Source organism: Rhinolophus ferrumequinum, chromosome 15, assembly GCF_004115265.2.
Source record: "Rhinolophus ferrumequinum isolate MPI-CBG mRhiFer1 chromosome 15, mRhiFer1_v1.p, whole genome shotgun sequence".
NCBI lineage: Eukaryota > Metazoa > Chordata > Mammalia > Chiroptera > Rhinolophidae > Rhinolophus > Rhinolophus ferrumequinum.
In genome coordinates, this window is record NC_046298.1 from 976,432 (window position 1) to 993,204 (window position 16,773).

Below are 16,773 nucleotides of genomic sequence, written 5' to 3' on the forward strand. Positions count from 1 at the left end.
TCACCTCCTCCCAGGACCACCTCAACATTACAACCACAGAACAACCATCACTGAGAACTGCCTGAAGTCCAGCTGAACAGAAGCCCTACAACTGAGCACATACAGAAGACGCCACCTTGAGACTAGTAGGAGGGGCGGAGACACAACAGGCTGGCCCTACACCCACATGTAGTGGTTAAAAATTGGGAGGGATATCTCAGCTGCAGAGGTTCCCCCCCAAGAAGTGAGGGGTCCCAGCCCCTGCTCAGCCCAAGGTTTCAGTGCCAGGGAGAGAAGTCCCCATAACTTGTGGCTGTGAAAACCAGTGGAGACTGTGGCTGAGTGAGACAAAGGCAGATGGAGTGTGAGGATCTCCTTTTAAAAGGCCCACACATGGACTTACTCACTAATAGACTCACTGCTCTGAGCTCCAGAGCTGGGGCAGCAGCTCCAAGGCACCAGGGACATATGGGGAGGAACTGAGTTGTCGCGCCTCAGGGTGAGGGATAGAGGGGCAGCTTTCTCCCAGACAGAAGTTCTGGCAGATGCCATTGTTCCTTTGTTATGCCCTCCCCTTCCTGGCATGCTGACCCAGGTGGCCCTATTTCTCAGTCTCCATCAACCTGGATGACACCATTCGCCCTGCCCTGGTGATTCCCTGAGACCCTTACCCACCCAACTAACAGGCTCTCTCAAGCCACTTCCAGTTGCTTTTTAATACAAACGGCCTGTCTTGGTTCATGCTGTGGACTTTCCTAAAATCTCTCAAAGGTCTACAAATCGTCCTGGGCAGGGCACAAGCAGTAGCTGAGCTTGGCCTGCACCAGAGCCCTTCACAAGAGGCCCCAGAACCAACATACTTGGTGGCCAGCTTTAGACCACAACACAGCACCAAGCAACCACCTCCATAAGTGACACATGCAAAGGGCAGACTGGGCAGGCACCAGAGCCCCACTAAAGTGAATCCTGCTCTGTTGGGTCAGCCCCTGCACCACAACTCCACTGTAGTCATGGCCAGTCCTCACAACCAATCAGCCTGAGGGTCAATCCCTTCCAATGATGGCAAACAGCAACCAAAGCTCAACTACAACAGGAGGGCACACACAACCCACACAAGGGACACACCAGAAAGACCACTGGGCTCCACAGGACACCTGCTACATAAGTCCACTCTACTAAGACCAGAAGACATAGCAGATCTACTTCATACATAAAAACAAACAGAGCAAGGCAGCCAAAATGAGGAGACAAAAAAGCATGTCCGAAATGAAAGAAAAGGACAAAGCTCCAGAAAAGGAACTAAACAAAATGGAGACAAGCAATCTACCAGACACAGAGTTCCAAACACTGGTTATAAGATGCTCAGTGATCTTAGTGAGAACTTCAACAAAGAGATAGGAAACATACAAATGGAAATAGAAACCATAAAAAAGAACTAGTCAGAAATAAAGAATACAATAACTGAAATGAAGAATGTAATAGAAGGAATCAACAGTAAATCAGATGAAGCAGAGGATCAAATCAGCAGTTTAGAAGATAAGGTAGCAGAAAACACCCAACCAGAACAGCAAAAAGAAAAAAGGATTTCCCCCAACAAAAAAAATTGAGGACAGATTAAGGAGCCTCAGGGACAACATCAAGCATAACAACATTCACATCACAGGGCTACCAGAAGTAGAAGAGAGAGAGCAAGGGATTGAGAACCTATTTGAAGAAATAAGGACAGAAAACTTCCCTCACCTGGTGAAGGAAACAGACATACAAGCCCAGGAAGCACAGAGAGTCCCAAACAAGATGAACGCAAAGAAGCCCACACCAACACACGTCATAATTAAAATGCCAAAGGTTAATGCCAAATGACAAAGAGAGAATCTTAAAAGCAGCAAGAGAAGAGCAGTTAGTTACCTGCAAGGTGCTCCCATAAGGATGTGAGCTGATTTCTCAATGAAACTTTGCAGGTCAGAAGGGATTGGCAGGAAATTATTCAAAGTGATCAAAAGAAAGGACCTACAACCAAGGGTACTTGACCCATCAAGGTTATCAGTTAGAATTGAAGGACAGATAAAGAGCTTCCCAGACAAGAAAAAGCTAAAGGAGTTCATCACCACCAAACCAGTATTACAAGGAACCCTACAGGGACTTTTTGAAGGAGAAGGAGAAGAAGAAGGAGAAGAAGAAGAAATTAAAATTATGGATAATAAAATAGCAATACCTACATATATATCAACAGTTACATTCAATATAAATGGATTAAATGCTCCAATCAAAAGACATAGGATGGCTGAATGGATAAGAACACAAAACCCTTACATATGCTGCCTACAAGAGACTCACTTCAGATTGAAAGACATACCCAGATGGAAAGTAAAGGGATGGAAAAAAGGTATTCCATGAAAATGGAAAAAAAAAAAAAATCTGGGGTAGCAATACTTATACCAGGCAAAATAGACTTTAAAACAAAGGCTGTAACAGGAGGCAAAGAGCCAGTAATCCCACTTCTGGGTATTTATCCAAAGAAACCTAAAACACTAATTCAAAAATACATATGCATCCATATGTTCATTGCAGCATTGTTTACAATGGCTAAGATGTGGAGGCAGCCTGGGTGTCCATCGATGGATGAATGGATAAAGAGGAGGTGGTGCATATGTACAATGGAATATTACTTGGCCATAAAAAAGAATGGAATCTTGCCATCTGTAACAGCGTGGATGGACCTAGAGGGTATTATGCTGAGTGAAGTAAGTCAGAGAAAGACAACTACTGTACGATCTCAGTTATACATAGAATCTAGAGAACAAAGAAAAGAGAAACAAGTTCATGGATACAGAGAACGAACTGATGGTTGCCAGTTGGCTAGGGGGTTGGGGGTAGGTTGAAAAATGTGAAGGGACTAAGTACAAATTGGCAGTTACAAAATAGTCTCCGGGATGTAAAGTACAGCACAAGGAATATAGTCAGTAACATGGTAATAACTATAGATGGTGCCATGTGGAGTCTAGATTTATTGGGGTGATCACTTCATAAGTTTTATAGATGTCCAACCACTATGCTGTACACCTAAAACTAATACAACATTGAATAGCAACTGTAATTGAAAAAATATATTAAAAAAAAAAGACAGAGAGTTGAGCTGAAGAAAGAAATTTGGGGGGAAAAAAATAAAAGAAATCACACTTGATGAACATAGAAGAGCCAGGGGAAATTTTATGTGTCTTCCAGGGAATCTTATTGGTTCGAGTCATTTCACTGGTTTTTTTGGGTGTGGAATTCATCTAGGGCAAATCTTTAGTTATGGGACTGAATTTCCCAAATAAAGTTTCTTTCTTTTCTAAAAGTCAGTGTTCGTTTTTGGTTTTCACCCGCCATGCAGTTGGCCCTGCCGTGGCCCAGCCACCTGACAGACGCGCCCACTGGCCTTTTGCAGCAAACAGGTGTCAAAGAGCAGACACCTACTTTGCCCCTTCGCCTCTGGGTTAAAATTGTTACCGTAGGGCTAGCTGGTCGTTGAGTCGGCTCCGAGTCGTGGCGACACTATGAATGAGTGATATCCAGTGTCCGGTCCTCAGCAGCCCTGCCAACTCGGGTCTCCATGTCAGGGAGCCTCCAGTTAGGAATCACCCAAGTCGCTGATCGCAAGAGAGTGAAAAGAATCACTTTGTTCCATTAGCACTAGTGTTCTCCTGGCTTCGCGTCTGTGGATGTGCGCCTGTAGAACCCACAGCTGCTCAGCCGTGCCCTCCACCTGCTGGGAAAGTGCGCACTGGATTTACATCCCAGCCTCACCGCTTCCGGAGACGGGATCCCTGTTGGAGCCTGCGAAGCTGATGCGGAGCAAATATTGACAAAGTGGTGTAAAGAGCAAACACTCTGACATTTGTAAGGCCCGCCGGAAGGTCCTGTGTATATTTATACAGCACGATGAGTGCCGCATACCAATTGTCCTGAACCCGCTCGGACATAATTCTGCATGGACAGTGTGCATGCCACTGGCTAAGGACAGCTGAGTGGACAACAGGGGACGGGACCCAGGCCCGGGGAGAGTGGGTTGTGGTCTTCCCTCCCACCTGGAATGAACAGCATACTCCTCCTGGTAGGACATGCACGCTGAGCTTTTATGAGACATGCTTTTCCAGAAGGAAGAAAGAAAAAAAAAATCTCGTTTTTAATTTATTGCAATTGGTGTACTTTCTTTTTACTTTGTAAAAATTTTATTGATGTTTTTGTCCTTTATATTTATTAAAGATTGAGCCTCAAAAATGTAATGAGTAAAAAATGCTTCTTAATTTAAATTGTGAATCTGTCTGTTAAGAAACACATTAGGATAGGAGAAGCATAAGACGTATTAATTGACAGACAGGAACTGCTGTCTCTGAGGTTGATACAAGTAATTTATTACTTTAGAAATGAATGCCACCTCCAGAATGTGCTTCATTAATTTCAAATTTAGTTTTAATTTCAAGCTGTTGCCCCTTGAGAAGAATAAGGTGGCAAATTATGTTTGAAGAGCAGAGTTTTTTTTTTTTTTTTTTTGCTCCAAAGAAACACCACATTGTAACTATTTAATTTTACAAATAAATGTGCCCATCCACTATTGCTGTGTTTTCCTGAGCGCTGAGAAAATATTCCAGGTAAGATCAACAGTGACTAATGGTTTTTTTTTCTTTCTCTTCTTCCCCCTGTTTCTCGTCTTTCTGTCTGGCCTGCCCGCCCGCTGCACCTTCCCACCTGCTGTCACGCAGCCTATGTTTGCGATGAGCTAAAGGCTGCCGCCCTGGTGGGCGAAGACGCAGAGCCCGAGGAGAGTACGGCCGACGGGGAGCCCGCGGCCAAGTACGCGTGCCCCGAGCAGGAGCCGGGCAGGGCCTGCCCCAGCTACCAGAACTCACCGGCCGCTGAGTTTTCTGGCCACGACATGGACAGCGAGTCGCACATCAGCGAGACCAGTGACCGCATGGCTGACTTTGAAAGTGGCTCCGTCAAGAACGAGGAGGAGAGCAAGGACGCTGTGGCCCCGCCGGAGGACACGGGCATGTCAGACAGCCTGGAGCAGATGAAGGCCGTGTACAACAACTTCCTGTCCAAGTCCTACTGGTCCAGCCTCAGCCTCCATCTGCACCCGCCCCCCGCCGACAAGAACGGCGGCGGCGGCGGCAGCAGCAGCAGCAGCAGCAGCAGCAGCTGTGGCAGTGGCAGCTTCGACTGGCACCAGAGCGCCATGGCCAAGACACTGCAGCAGGTGTCGCAGGGACGCGTGCTGCCCGAGCCCAGCCTCTTCAGCACGGTGCAGCTGTACCGGCAGAGCAGCAAGCTCTACGGCTCCATCTTCACGGGCGCCAGCAAGTTCCGCTGCAAGGACTGCAGTGCCGCCTACGACACGCTGGTGCAGCTGACGGTGCACATGAACGAGACGGGCCACTACCGCGACGACAACCAGGAGGCCGACGCCGACAACCCGCGCCGCTGGTCCAAGCCGCGCAAGCGCTCCCTGCTGGAGATGGAGGGCAAGGAGGACGCCCAGAAGGTGCTCAAGTGCATGTACTGTGGCCACTCGTTCGAGTCCCTGCAGGACCTGAGCGTGCACATGATCAAGACCAAACACTACCAGAAAGTGCCTCTGAAGGAGCCCGTCACGCCCGTCGCCGCCAAGATCCTCCCGGCTGCTCGCAGGAAAGCGCCCCTGGAGCTGGAGCCGCCCAGCTCCCCGGACTCCGCGGGTGGCACCCCCAAGGCGGCTCTGTCGGACGCAGGCGACATGCTGCCCAAGGCCGCCAGCCCCTACATCACGCCCAACAACCGCTACGGCCACCAGAACGGCGCCAGCTACGCGTGGCACTTCGAGGCCCGCAAGTCCCAGATCCTCAAGTGCATGGAGTGCGGCAGCTCCCACGACTCGCTGCAGGAGCTCACGGCCCACATGATGGTCACCGGCCACTTCATCAAGGTCACGAACTCGGCCATGAAGAAGGGGAAGCCCATCATGGAGGCACCCGTCACGCCCACCGTCACGACCCTGCTGGACGACAAGGTGCAGTCCGTGCCGCTGGCCGCCACCACCTTCACGTCCCCGTCCCACACTCCAGCCAGCGCATCCCCAAAGCTTCACGTGGAGGTCAAGAAGGAAGTGGACAAGGAGAAGGCGCCCCCTGAGGAGACAGCCAAGGAGAAGGCCTGTGAGGAGGAGGACAAGTACGACGTCCCCTCCAAGTACCACTACCTGACTGAAAGCGACTTGGAGGAGAGTCCCAAGGGGGGCCTGGACATCCTCAAGTCCCTGGAGAACACCGTGACGTCTGCCATCAACAAGGCTCAGAACGGCACCCCCAGCTGGGGGGGCTACCCCAGCATCCACGCTGCCTACCAGCTCCCCAACATGATGAAGCTGTCCCTGGGCTCCTCGGCGAAAAGCGCACCCCTGAAACCCACGTTCGGCAGCAGCGACATCCTGTGTCCCCCCAAAAGCCAGAGCCTCGTGTCTCCACCCAGTAGCCAGACGTCACCCATGCCCAAAACAAACTTCCACGCCATGGAGGAGCTGGTGAAAAAAGTCACCGAGAAAGTGGCCAGAGTGGAGGAGAAAATGAAGGAGCCAGAGGGCTCGCTTTCTCCGCCCAAGCGGGCCACCCCGTCCCCCTGCAGCAGCGACGTCAGCGAGCCCAGCAAGAGGGAGGCGCCCAGCGACAGGGGCTGCCGCAGCCAGGAGGACAGCCCCAGCCCCCAGCGGGAGGGCGGCAGGGAGGGCAGCCCCCCGGCAGAGCCCGTGGCCAACGGCCAGGAGCTGGCGCAGCCCGCGCCCAGCGGCCTGAGCAGCAGCACGGCCATCATCACTGAGCACCCGCCGGAGCAGCCGTTCGTGAACCCGCTGAGCGCCCTGCAGTCGGTCATGAACATCCACCTGGGCAAGGCCGCCAAGCCCGCCCTGCCCGTCCTGGACCCCATGAGCATGCTCTTCAAGATGAGCAACAGCCTGGCCGAGAAGGCGGCCGTGGCCACGCCGCCGCCCCCGCCGTCCAAGAAGGCCGAGCCGCTGGACCGCTACTTCTACCACGTCAGCAACGACCAGCCCATAGACCTGACGAAAGGGAAGAGTGACAAGGGCTGCTCTGTGGGCTCGGTGCTTCTGTCTCCCACGTCCACGTCCGCGGCGACCTCCTCCTCCCCGGTGACCACAGCGAAAGCGTCCGCCGTCGTGTCGTTCGTGTCCAGCTCGCCGCTGCGCGAGAACGCCTTGTCAGACATTTCCGACATGCTCAAGAACTTGACGGAGACCCACGCGTCCAAGTCCTCCACGCCGTCCAGCGCCTCCGAGAAGTCGGACGCCGACGGGCCCACGCTGGAGGAGGCTGAGGAGGCGACGCCCGCCCAGAAGCGGAAGGGCCGCCAGTCCAACTGGAACCCGCAGCACCTGCTCATCCTGCAGGCGCAGTTCGCCGCCAGCCTCCGGCAGACGCCCGAGGGCAAGTACGTCATGTCGGACCTGAGCCCGCAGGAGCGCATGCACGTCTCCAGGTTCACAGGGCTGTCCATGACCACCATCAGCCACTGGCTGGCCAATGTCAAGTACCAGCTGCGGAGGACAGGGGGGACCAAGTTCCTCAAGAACTTGGACACGGGCCACCCCGTGTTCTTTTGTAATGACTGTGCGTCCCAAATCAGGACTCCTTCCACCTACATCAGTCACCTGGAGTCTCACCTGGGCTTCCGGCTCCGGGACTTATCCAAACTGTCCACCGAGCAGCTTAACAATCAGATAGCACAAACGAAGTCGCCATCAGAGAAGCTGATGACGTCCTCCCCCGAGGAGGACCTGGGCACCTCCTACCAGTGCAAACTCTGCAATCGGACCTTTGCGAGCAAGCATGCTGTGAAACTTCACCTTAGCAAAACCCACGGCAAGTCCCCGGAAGACCACCTCCTGTACGTCTGTGAGCTAGAGAAGCAGTAGCGCTGGCTTTTGATGACAGCGGCCGTCTGGCGCTTTGAGGGAACCTGCCGTAGGCAGGCGCCTTCGGGCCCCCTGCCTGGTCCTTGGCACTCGTTCCTACTGTAACTGCACACAGCCGCTCCGCCCCGGCCGCACTGTTTTGTGTAACTGTACAGTGTTTAGTGGAGGTGCAGACAGCCGTGGTTACTGGTGAAACAGGAAGGCTGAAACACAGTGGACGTGTTCGGGACTCTGTGTACATGGGATTTAGTCGTGAGCCCCCGTGCTCCGAGCTGCATGCATTACCGGACAGTTTAATTACGCGTTTGTAATGAAACCGGGCACCACTCGATCCACGCGACGTGAGTGCTGGCGTTTCTCACCCTTTCATCTTTAGCCCTCTGAGTACTTTGAAGCACTTTTGCATTAATTTGGTTAAAAAATAAAATAAAATGATGATAATGTATGAAGCTCTGTTTTTTAAGCTCCGTACCAGCTTCGTTATAATTAATAATATGAACCTCCATTTATGCAGGTCTGCAGGGGTATAACACGCCTTGAAATTTAAAAGAATATTATTTTCACATTGAAACATAGATGTATATATTGTATAGATTTCAGACTCTCTTATGAAAAATGTGATTGTGGTTAAATGACCTTTTCTCCTGCATTTATAGCAACGGTGTTTTACGTACCTGCTATGCTCTGGGCATAAGCTGTGCCTATGTATAGTGTATATTTCTTTTCCTTTTTTTTTTTAAGGTCTATGGGTTTTGTTTTTTACATGCAAACATTGTAAATTATACAGAAGATACCACAGATAGCATTTATAAAGTATACAGAAACATTGTCTGAAAGCAAAGTGTGACTGTTTGTTTACAGTGCATCTATATTGACAGAGGTCTGTGTTTAAATTATATGTATTTATTACCACCGTATTCTCATGTGTTTTGAGCAGTCTGAATAAACCAGGCCAGGAAGTACATCCGCGGCAGGCAGCCCCGTAACTATTTTGCACATGATTTTTAAAGGTATTTATTAGAAATCAAAGGATGCTCAAAATAAACTCAGTGCTCAAAGGGTTAAGTCTATTTGAAAAGGAAAAGGAAAAAAGAACAAAAAAAAGAGGAACTTGTACTGTATTTCCTAAACATTGATAAAGCCTTTAAAATGTTTGTACTGTAATACTTTGCTTGAAAGTCACACGGTGGCGTCCTGTGATGCCACCTCTCGCACTGGCTCGCCGGCCCTCGGGGTGGCTGGGGCCTCCTGTGCGATGCCTTTTGGTTTCAGTCGGTAACTTTCCGTTTTGTTCTTCCTGATGATTCTCCCAAGACCCCGCACTGCAGCTTTATCTTTAGGCTTATGTGAGGTAACCCGTGGTTACCGGCGCTCCGAGGGGGTCCTGTTTGTCTCCATTCTTGGCAGTTAATTTGCAGAAGTAACTGACAGCTGACACCATACGAGAACCTATGTATAGAATATCGGCATGTAAAGAGCACAGACATTGTAACACTCTGTGCCCCGTTTTGTTGTTGACAATGAACCGCCATTATGTGACTCTTCATATAACCCTTTTTTCTACGGCAGCATTAAAATTGTCTTTTTGCTATAATTTTGTGTTGCATTCACAATTATGTCTGAAATGTGCTCCGACTAACGAGCACATTAAAATTAAATTGTATGCGACCCGTTTATGACGGAGTTGGTTGCTGTGTCTGCCAGGTGCTGGCAGGCAGGAGCTGCGTGAATCAGGGCAGTTTCCGTGCACTTCGGTGTTTGGAGAGCAGGTGGCAGTCCTCGGGCGGCGTGGGCAGAATGTCCCCAGGAATGAACCTTTGACAGAAAGGAGGACACTTTCACGAGGTTAGGTTCTCTCTGGGAGAGCCCGGGCACACACACCTGGGGACTCGCGTGGGGCCGCAGCTGGGCCTCTGTCCCGGCTGTGAGAAGCCGAGGTCTTTGCAGGGTGGTTCCCTGCTGTGGAATGAGGTGTCCAGGCAGCGGGCCGAAGTGGCCGCAGATGAGCAGGTGTGGGGGTGAGCTGTCCCAGGGGCAGCGGGGACAGCATGTGTGTGAGAACCGTAAGCGTTTACTAGACCTAGCGCTTCATGCCAACAGGATGCATGACGGCACGTGAACTTGCAAAATACCTTTATTGCTGTGTGCAAACCAGTCTGGCACTGTGTGGAATCGTAGCTCCTACCCTAGAATTATACAAATGAGACATGTCTCACATCCGTGTCATACATAAAACACCTCGACTTAACAAAGTACTCTTTTATTAAAAATTTAAATTAAGCCCTTTCAGAGATGTTTGGCAACGCGCCCCCATTTTTCCGCTCATCCCCACCCCTTTTTGTCAAGATGAGTCCAAAGTCTGTCTGCCCCGCCTTCCTTCAGGAACCCATCTCCCTCCGGGCGTTTGGAGAGAAGGCGCTCCACTCAGAGCGGCTTTTGGCAGACCGAGCGCCGAGCTGGCTGTGCTCTCTCCTCGTGGTGGTGCAGGCGCAGGACGGGCTGTGCCTGCCCTCTGGGTCCTGGGCCTGTCCCTGTCCCCGTGGCCGTGGCCCTCGTCCCCTCCGAGCAGCTCTCCGCCCTGTGAGCCTTTACCTGGGAGGAGCTCTGGGACACAGCGTGTTTCCCGGGGGACCTGGCTCAGGGGACAGAGACACCCTCCCTCTCATTTCTTCCGCACCTCACATCCTGGAGCCCAGATTTCTACTCTTGAATTTTTCACAGGTTAAATATAGCATTGGTTTATTAGAATCCAAAGTCCTGCGTCTAACAGATTAAACTGACAACACTTCCATCACCGCCCGGGCCCGTGGGGCTTGAAGGGAGATGGGATTTGTGCAAGCGCTGGTGGAACCCCCCTTCACGGTTTGGGAGAAGGACTTGACTCTCTGCCCATCTCCTCCCCACCCCACCCCCAGCCATGACTACAGGACTTCTCCATTCAGGTGTAGAAGTGAACATTTATGGTCGAGGCAGGTAGCGGGTGACGTCGCTCATTTGGCACCTGAGGCTCACAGCCAGGATAGGAGAGGACTTTCGCTTCAAGGGGCCTCGAGATGAATTTCACCTCGAGAGGAAACGGCGTCTGGGCCGTGGAGGGCCCTGGTCATGAACAGAAACAGAATTGAGCTCAGTGACCATCCCCCAAACCAGGCATCATGGGTAGGGGAGCAGGCTCAGTCCTCACCCCACTTGGAAACATAGGGCCATTTATTCCCCAGGTCACACAGGCGTCTCCTGGCTGGAGAGTGGGCCACGGCCTGGACCAGCCTTCCAGGCACAGCCTAGCCGGTCACACAGGCAGCAGGCCATTGTGCTCCAGCCTCAGGTAGCTGTGGTCACCCTCCTACTGGTGCCGCTGACAGTGTGAGAGCAGGAAGGGATGGGGCCTCCAGGCCAGGTCTTTAACCGGGTCCAGGGAGGGGATTTTAATCAGAGGTGTGCAGGTGACCCCGACCTCACCCCCCAGCCCGGGCTTGTTGCAGTCCTACTGTATATCTTCCAGCCATCACATTTACACAGTATCTTAAAATAACATTTGTGATAAATGTGCAATTTAACTAATTTATGGTGCTATGATGTGCTCAGGGCTACATGCAAGATGAAAATCTTAAATGGAGCTTGAACAGCTCACTTCACAACAAGAAATCAATATGCCACATCTCAGCTATTCGCTGCAGTCAACATTTAGCAAAAAATATCAGCGATGTATCTTTAAGTTTTAGGCAGCAAGAATTCTATAATTAACCAGAATCTTACATAGTTAGAAGGGTTGGTTGTGGGGAGGACCCAGACCTCCCCGGCACCTCCGTTCTATTTTTATTCTGCAAAAGGGAAAAGGTATTGATGAGCCCAAAGAGGTGTGGTCCTCAGGCTGGGCTCAGGTGCAGGGGGCGGCCGCTGTGGTCTCTGCAAATGGAGGAGGCCGTGCCTTCAACTTCCTTCCACTGCAGCTGGGGGACGTCACTGCCCACCTCAGGCCTGCTCTGCGGCTCCATCTGAGAACAGGGCCCCTGAGCAGCAGCAGCCTGGGGGTGGCAGGACAGGGCCCGGGGAAGAAGTCTGCAGAACAAGTTGTCTGTGCAAACCATGCTCGCCAGAACTTTCCGAGTCATCGAGTAGAAAAAAATCAAATGATACTATTTTTTTGAATTCATCGGCACAGCTCTTTTGAAATTGGAGGATTGCAGTCGCATTGCATTGTGTTGACTATTTAGCACAAAAATAACACACTCTGTATTGTAGGAAGCAATCACAGAAATGAAAACACACAAACCCCAACACCACTCTTTAATAATAAATACTTTAACTTTAAAATAATAGCTATTATCCTATTAGCTAATGGAGAAATTACCATTTTTACTCTGCCAGAGTTATTCTTTTGGTAATAGAAAAACTAACCTTTTTTCTCCCTCGGGATTTATTTGGAAGCACATGTGATCTTTGTCAAAAGGAACCTGAACTGAGCTCCCCAGGAGCTCCGTGCCAGCCCACGCCTCCATGGAAGCTGACCTGGGGAGATGGGCTGGCACATGCTTGGGCCCCCATGCAGATGTTGGATGCTGGGCCTTTGCAACAGTCACTGCCGCTGCTTTGGGGACAGTCCCATTCCTTTGGGAAAGGCTTGTATTCTGTCTCTGAGCCTAAAGCTTCTGGGAAGAAAAGCCCCTCTCTGAGAAAGCTGCCCTACTGGTGGGGGTGGCGGCTTGTCACAGCCTAGGGCTGAACACCAGTGTCCCTGTGCAGCAGTGACCAGACACCAGCTTGCTGTACAGGGAGGTGCCGCTCTTCCCCGTCCTCTGCTGGGTCCCCCGAGCCAGAGCAGGGCAGTGCTGCTGGCCTCATGGCACCATTTCCTGCCCCCAATGGTTTGCCAGGAGGCAATGCCCTGGAGGGTCCCCAGGGCCCCAAGGCCCCTGGAATCAGGACCACACTCCCTGCTCGGCCAATACAAAGGGCAGTGTCCTGACGGTCTGTGAAGTCCGGACAGCCCCAGACAGCGAGCTGGTCACTCAGGCCACGGCCTGTCAGGAGGGACTTCAGTTAGCAGCTTGTTGAGGCTCAGCATTTTGGGGTCGGCACCCCCACCCCGGTCCAAGGAGCCAGGTGTCTCCAAATGAAATTCTAATGATGGACAGTCAGAGGAGCTGCCGTCCCACCACCTCTGTATGGTGCCATGTGCTAATGTCCTCTTAATCCCTCGATGACATGATGGCAGCCAAGGTGACCTCTTCCCAGAGAGCCACACCCACAGCTCACGCCTCAGGAGCCAGGCTGTGCTTGTGGATCGTGTCACCTGGCGTCCGCTGGACAGCCAACAGCCACATGTGACTACTTCGGTCTAAAGGAAATAAAACGAGGTTTTGTCCTCACTCGTACCGGCCACATTTCGAGTGCTCAGTGACCACAGTGCATGGCTGGTGACTGCTCTTTGGGGCCCCACGGCAGGACGTTCCTGTCGGCACAGAAAGTCCGAGGCACGGCCCTGTCTGTGTCATTGTTTGAGAGCTTCTTTGTGAGGCAGAGCTTATGCTTTAATGGTGAGGTATATTCCAAGGCTGTTTCTGAGAATCCTTATTTTGCCGATATGGGCACCGGCAGCATTCTCACGTGCTGGTATCTCTGATCAAAGCCAAGGACACATGTAATTAACCTAGAGCATAAAATGATAAATGTGAGAAGCTGCCGACCGTTCCCCCCATGGTGGAATCACCTGGGCTGCAAACCCCAAGCCCAGAGACCTGAGAGGAGTGGCGTGGCCTCCCTCTGCCCTTAGCCGTGAACCAGAAGCCCCCCGCCCCCCCCTGCTTTTTGCCCAGTGGACCTCAACTCTTCCCTGGGCCTGGGACACTCGGACGTGGCTTGGGGCTGGCGTGGCTCCTCCCCCCGGGTGTGGGGCCTGAGGGTCCCGTGGCCACATGGCCCGAAGTGGTGGGGGGTAGAGGATGGGGTGTGCAGCCTGCTCTCTCTTTAAAAACCAAAATGTATAAACAAGACTTTGGAGACCACATTTTAAATTTGGAGGGTTAAGTTTTACAAGTTACTTCATTTCAACATTTCTCTTCCATGATTTTCCCCCCAGCAGGCTCCCAGGGACGCATTTATAACCATCATAACTGTGAATTAGAGATCTCCCAGGCCAAGGGAAAGGAAATTACGAGACACTGAAATCTGGTTTAATTGGAGCATTTCTAATGGGTCTCCGGCTCATGGCCGTACCTGTGTCCGGGAACCGGGGCTGGTCATCTTGGGCCCAGACAGTGGAGGAGCTGGGAGGGAACAGCAGGTGTGTCAGGAAGGACTCATTTTCTGAGCTAAGAAAGGAGGTGCCATGGCTGTGGTTCCGCCTCGGCGCTCACGAAACCCAGTTGGCGAGAGCTGAGGGACCGGCTCCCGCAGCCTCATCAGGGCTTGTCATCACTCCTAATGAATATCATTTAAATTGCTTTGTCTATTGGTGGAGTTTGGATGTCGATTTAATTTGTGCACGTGTTTGAGCCTTTCTGCTTGGCTACGCTAACCGAGAAGCAGCCGTCTAATGAAAACTGAGTTGGTGACAGTGTGACGTGCTCCAAGCCAGTCAAATGGGTTTGAAGGGCTGCGGTGACAGGCCTCAGACAGGAGAGCTGGCTGGGGAAGAGAAAGGGGCTTTTCTGCAGCTACGGACCTGCCAGGCACGTCCTGTGGAATTGGGTTCCCGGGAAGTCCCCGCCCTGGTTAATGCCACGCTGATGGCATTCCTGGGATTGGCTGCAGTGAGAGTGACACTCAGAGCCCACCTCCCAAGCCAGGGATGGGGCCCGAGGCCCCAGCTAAGATAACAAGGTGGGGGTCCTCGTGTTTTGGAGAAGCCACGGCCTTCTCCCTCGCTGTTTTTGCCCCAGGGCGTCACCACAGCCTCCCCCTGTGGCCAAAGTGCAGCTCTCAGGACAGTCACTTGTTCGTGTACTTTACTGCGTCTCCCAGCCAGGCAGGCAGGGTTCCTGTGGGACCCCCGTAGCCGAGGTCCAGGGAGGCGCCCACTGCTGCTCTCAGGAGGGTCAGCCAGGCTTCTGCTCCCAGAAGCATCTGCAATACAGCTGAGCAGAAAGCCCGTCATCGCTGACTGCACACCCAGCCCCTTCCTCCAAAAGAGCCATCGTTCTGGAAGTTTAACAGTTGGCCCTTGTGTTTGAGTCAGGCTCGGTCTCATGTGCTTCCGATACCCACCCCTTCCTGGGGGCAGTGAACCCGAGGGGGGCTGGGCCTGAGGGCCGGGGCAGGGTGTGGAAAGCGAGCCCATGACGCTGCCACCGGCTGCTCCCCAGGGCTGACCACAGACAGACCTACCGCCCGCAACGGTGTTCTCTAGCTTCTCAAATGTCTCCCATGGTCACGTGGCAAAAAGGCCGCACAGAGCCTGAGAAAATGCTCCAAAGCAGCAAGTGCTGTTGGCCCGGCTCCCTCCTCTGCATCCAGGCCCCCACCCCACCACCACGTGACCGTTCTTGGGGGGTTTCTCAAGGCCAGAAAAGAGATGGACCCCGTGTCACAACTGGGCTGAAGGCCAGAGATGTGAGGTGTCTGCCAAACAGCCAGTCCTTCTCTCTGTGATCAGGACACGAGGGGGAATGAAGGAGTGGGCAGTGGGGGTGGGGGTGGGGAGTGAATGCTGGGACAGAGATGGTGCCGTGGGCTCGGGCCACCGATGGCAGGGGACGAGGATCCGGACACCCAGACACTCGTCACTGCAGCGTCTGGGGGGGCTCTGGCACCCCAGCCCATCTGAAAGCAGGGGTGACGTCCCTAGATGTGGGGACCATGGTTCTGTCTTGAGAGGAGTTCTGAGGAGCTCTGTGTGGCCGGCCAGGACGTGTACTGGGGCACTGGCAGGGCTCCTTGGACCCTGCACAAACCCCAGGAGGGGTGGCTCCCAGCCCGTCTCGTGTCACCTCAGAAGGTCTGATGATGTGTCGCCACGTGAAGGGTCCTCACATGGGACCCTTGGTGTCAGCACTCAAAAGCAGGAACCCCGCCCACACCTGTGCTGGCCTTTCATGTGTGTGGAGTCGGGCCACAGAAAGGAGACAAAACAATGGTGACAAATAAATGGCAACATCCGATTAAGAATGAGGCTGGGCAGAAAAGAAAGCAAAACCACAAGTCTGAGGCTAGGGCCGAACTTCAGGCCATGGGCCTGGGCCAGGAGGGGCCTGGGGGACAAGGCGCCCCTCATGTCACAGCCCAGGAGGGCGCGCTTGGGGATGGCCAGCCCCACAGCGAGCCTGTCACGTCCTGAGATGCACATCCTGAGTCAATGGACATGGACTGTTGCTGGGACAGGGAGGCACAGCTGTCTTTGACTCCTTGCCCATGTTTCTCACCTGGGCGTCTTTCTTAGACTCTACCACAGCTTCGTGACCACTTAGGGGTGTCCCCGCAGGACACATACAGACTCCTCAGGAAGAAGTGCCTGGGGCACGTCGATACGTTTGCTCAGTCACAGGGACACTGGCCTCCCTGAAGTACACTCACAGGCCGTGGAGGGTCCCCAGGCAGCACAGATGGCCCCCCTCTGCCTTCTGCAACTTATAACACATAGGGTGGCCGTCCGTTTCCAGGCTTCGGGGTTCAGGGGTGGTCGTCAAGACGCTGTCAGCATGGATTGGCTCAGGATCTTAAGCAAAGAAAGGAAATTTGGGTCATATCGCTGAAATCCAGACATGATGGCTCCAGGAAGTACTGGACAGGTGCTTAAGTGATGTCCCCAGGAGCCCGTCCTCTCTGTGCCTCTCGCCCCCCTCCCTTCATGCTCAGGCTGATTTTCCCTCAAGGGATGCCCTCCTCAGAGGTCCCGCTCAGCAACCTTGAGG

The 16,773-nt window shown here is 52.7% G+C and overlaps 1 protein-coding gene across 2 annotated transcripts in view; it reads left to right on the forward strand.

Moving 5' to 3' along the window:
- The window catches only part of TSHZ3 (teashirt zinc finger homeobox 3), a 69,602-nt gene extending 60,084 nt beyond the window's left edge, over window positions 1–9,518 (forward strand). For both annotated transcript variants that reach the window (XM_033129453.1, XM_033129452.1), the window contains exon 2: window positions 4,722–9,518. In XM_033129453.1, the coding sequence (XP_032985344.1) occupies window positions 4,895–7,924 (3,030 nt within the window). In that variant the 5' untranslated portion in view covers window positions 4,722–4,894 and the 3' untranslated portion in view covers window positions 7,925–9,518. The remainder of the gene's footprint in view (window positions 1–4,721) is intronic.
- Window positions 9,519–16,773: the final 7,255 nt, after the last annotated feature.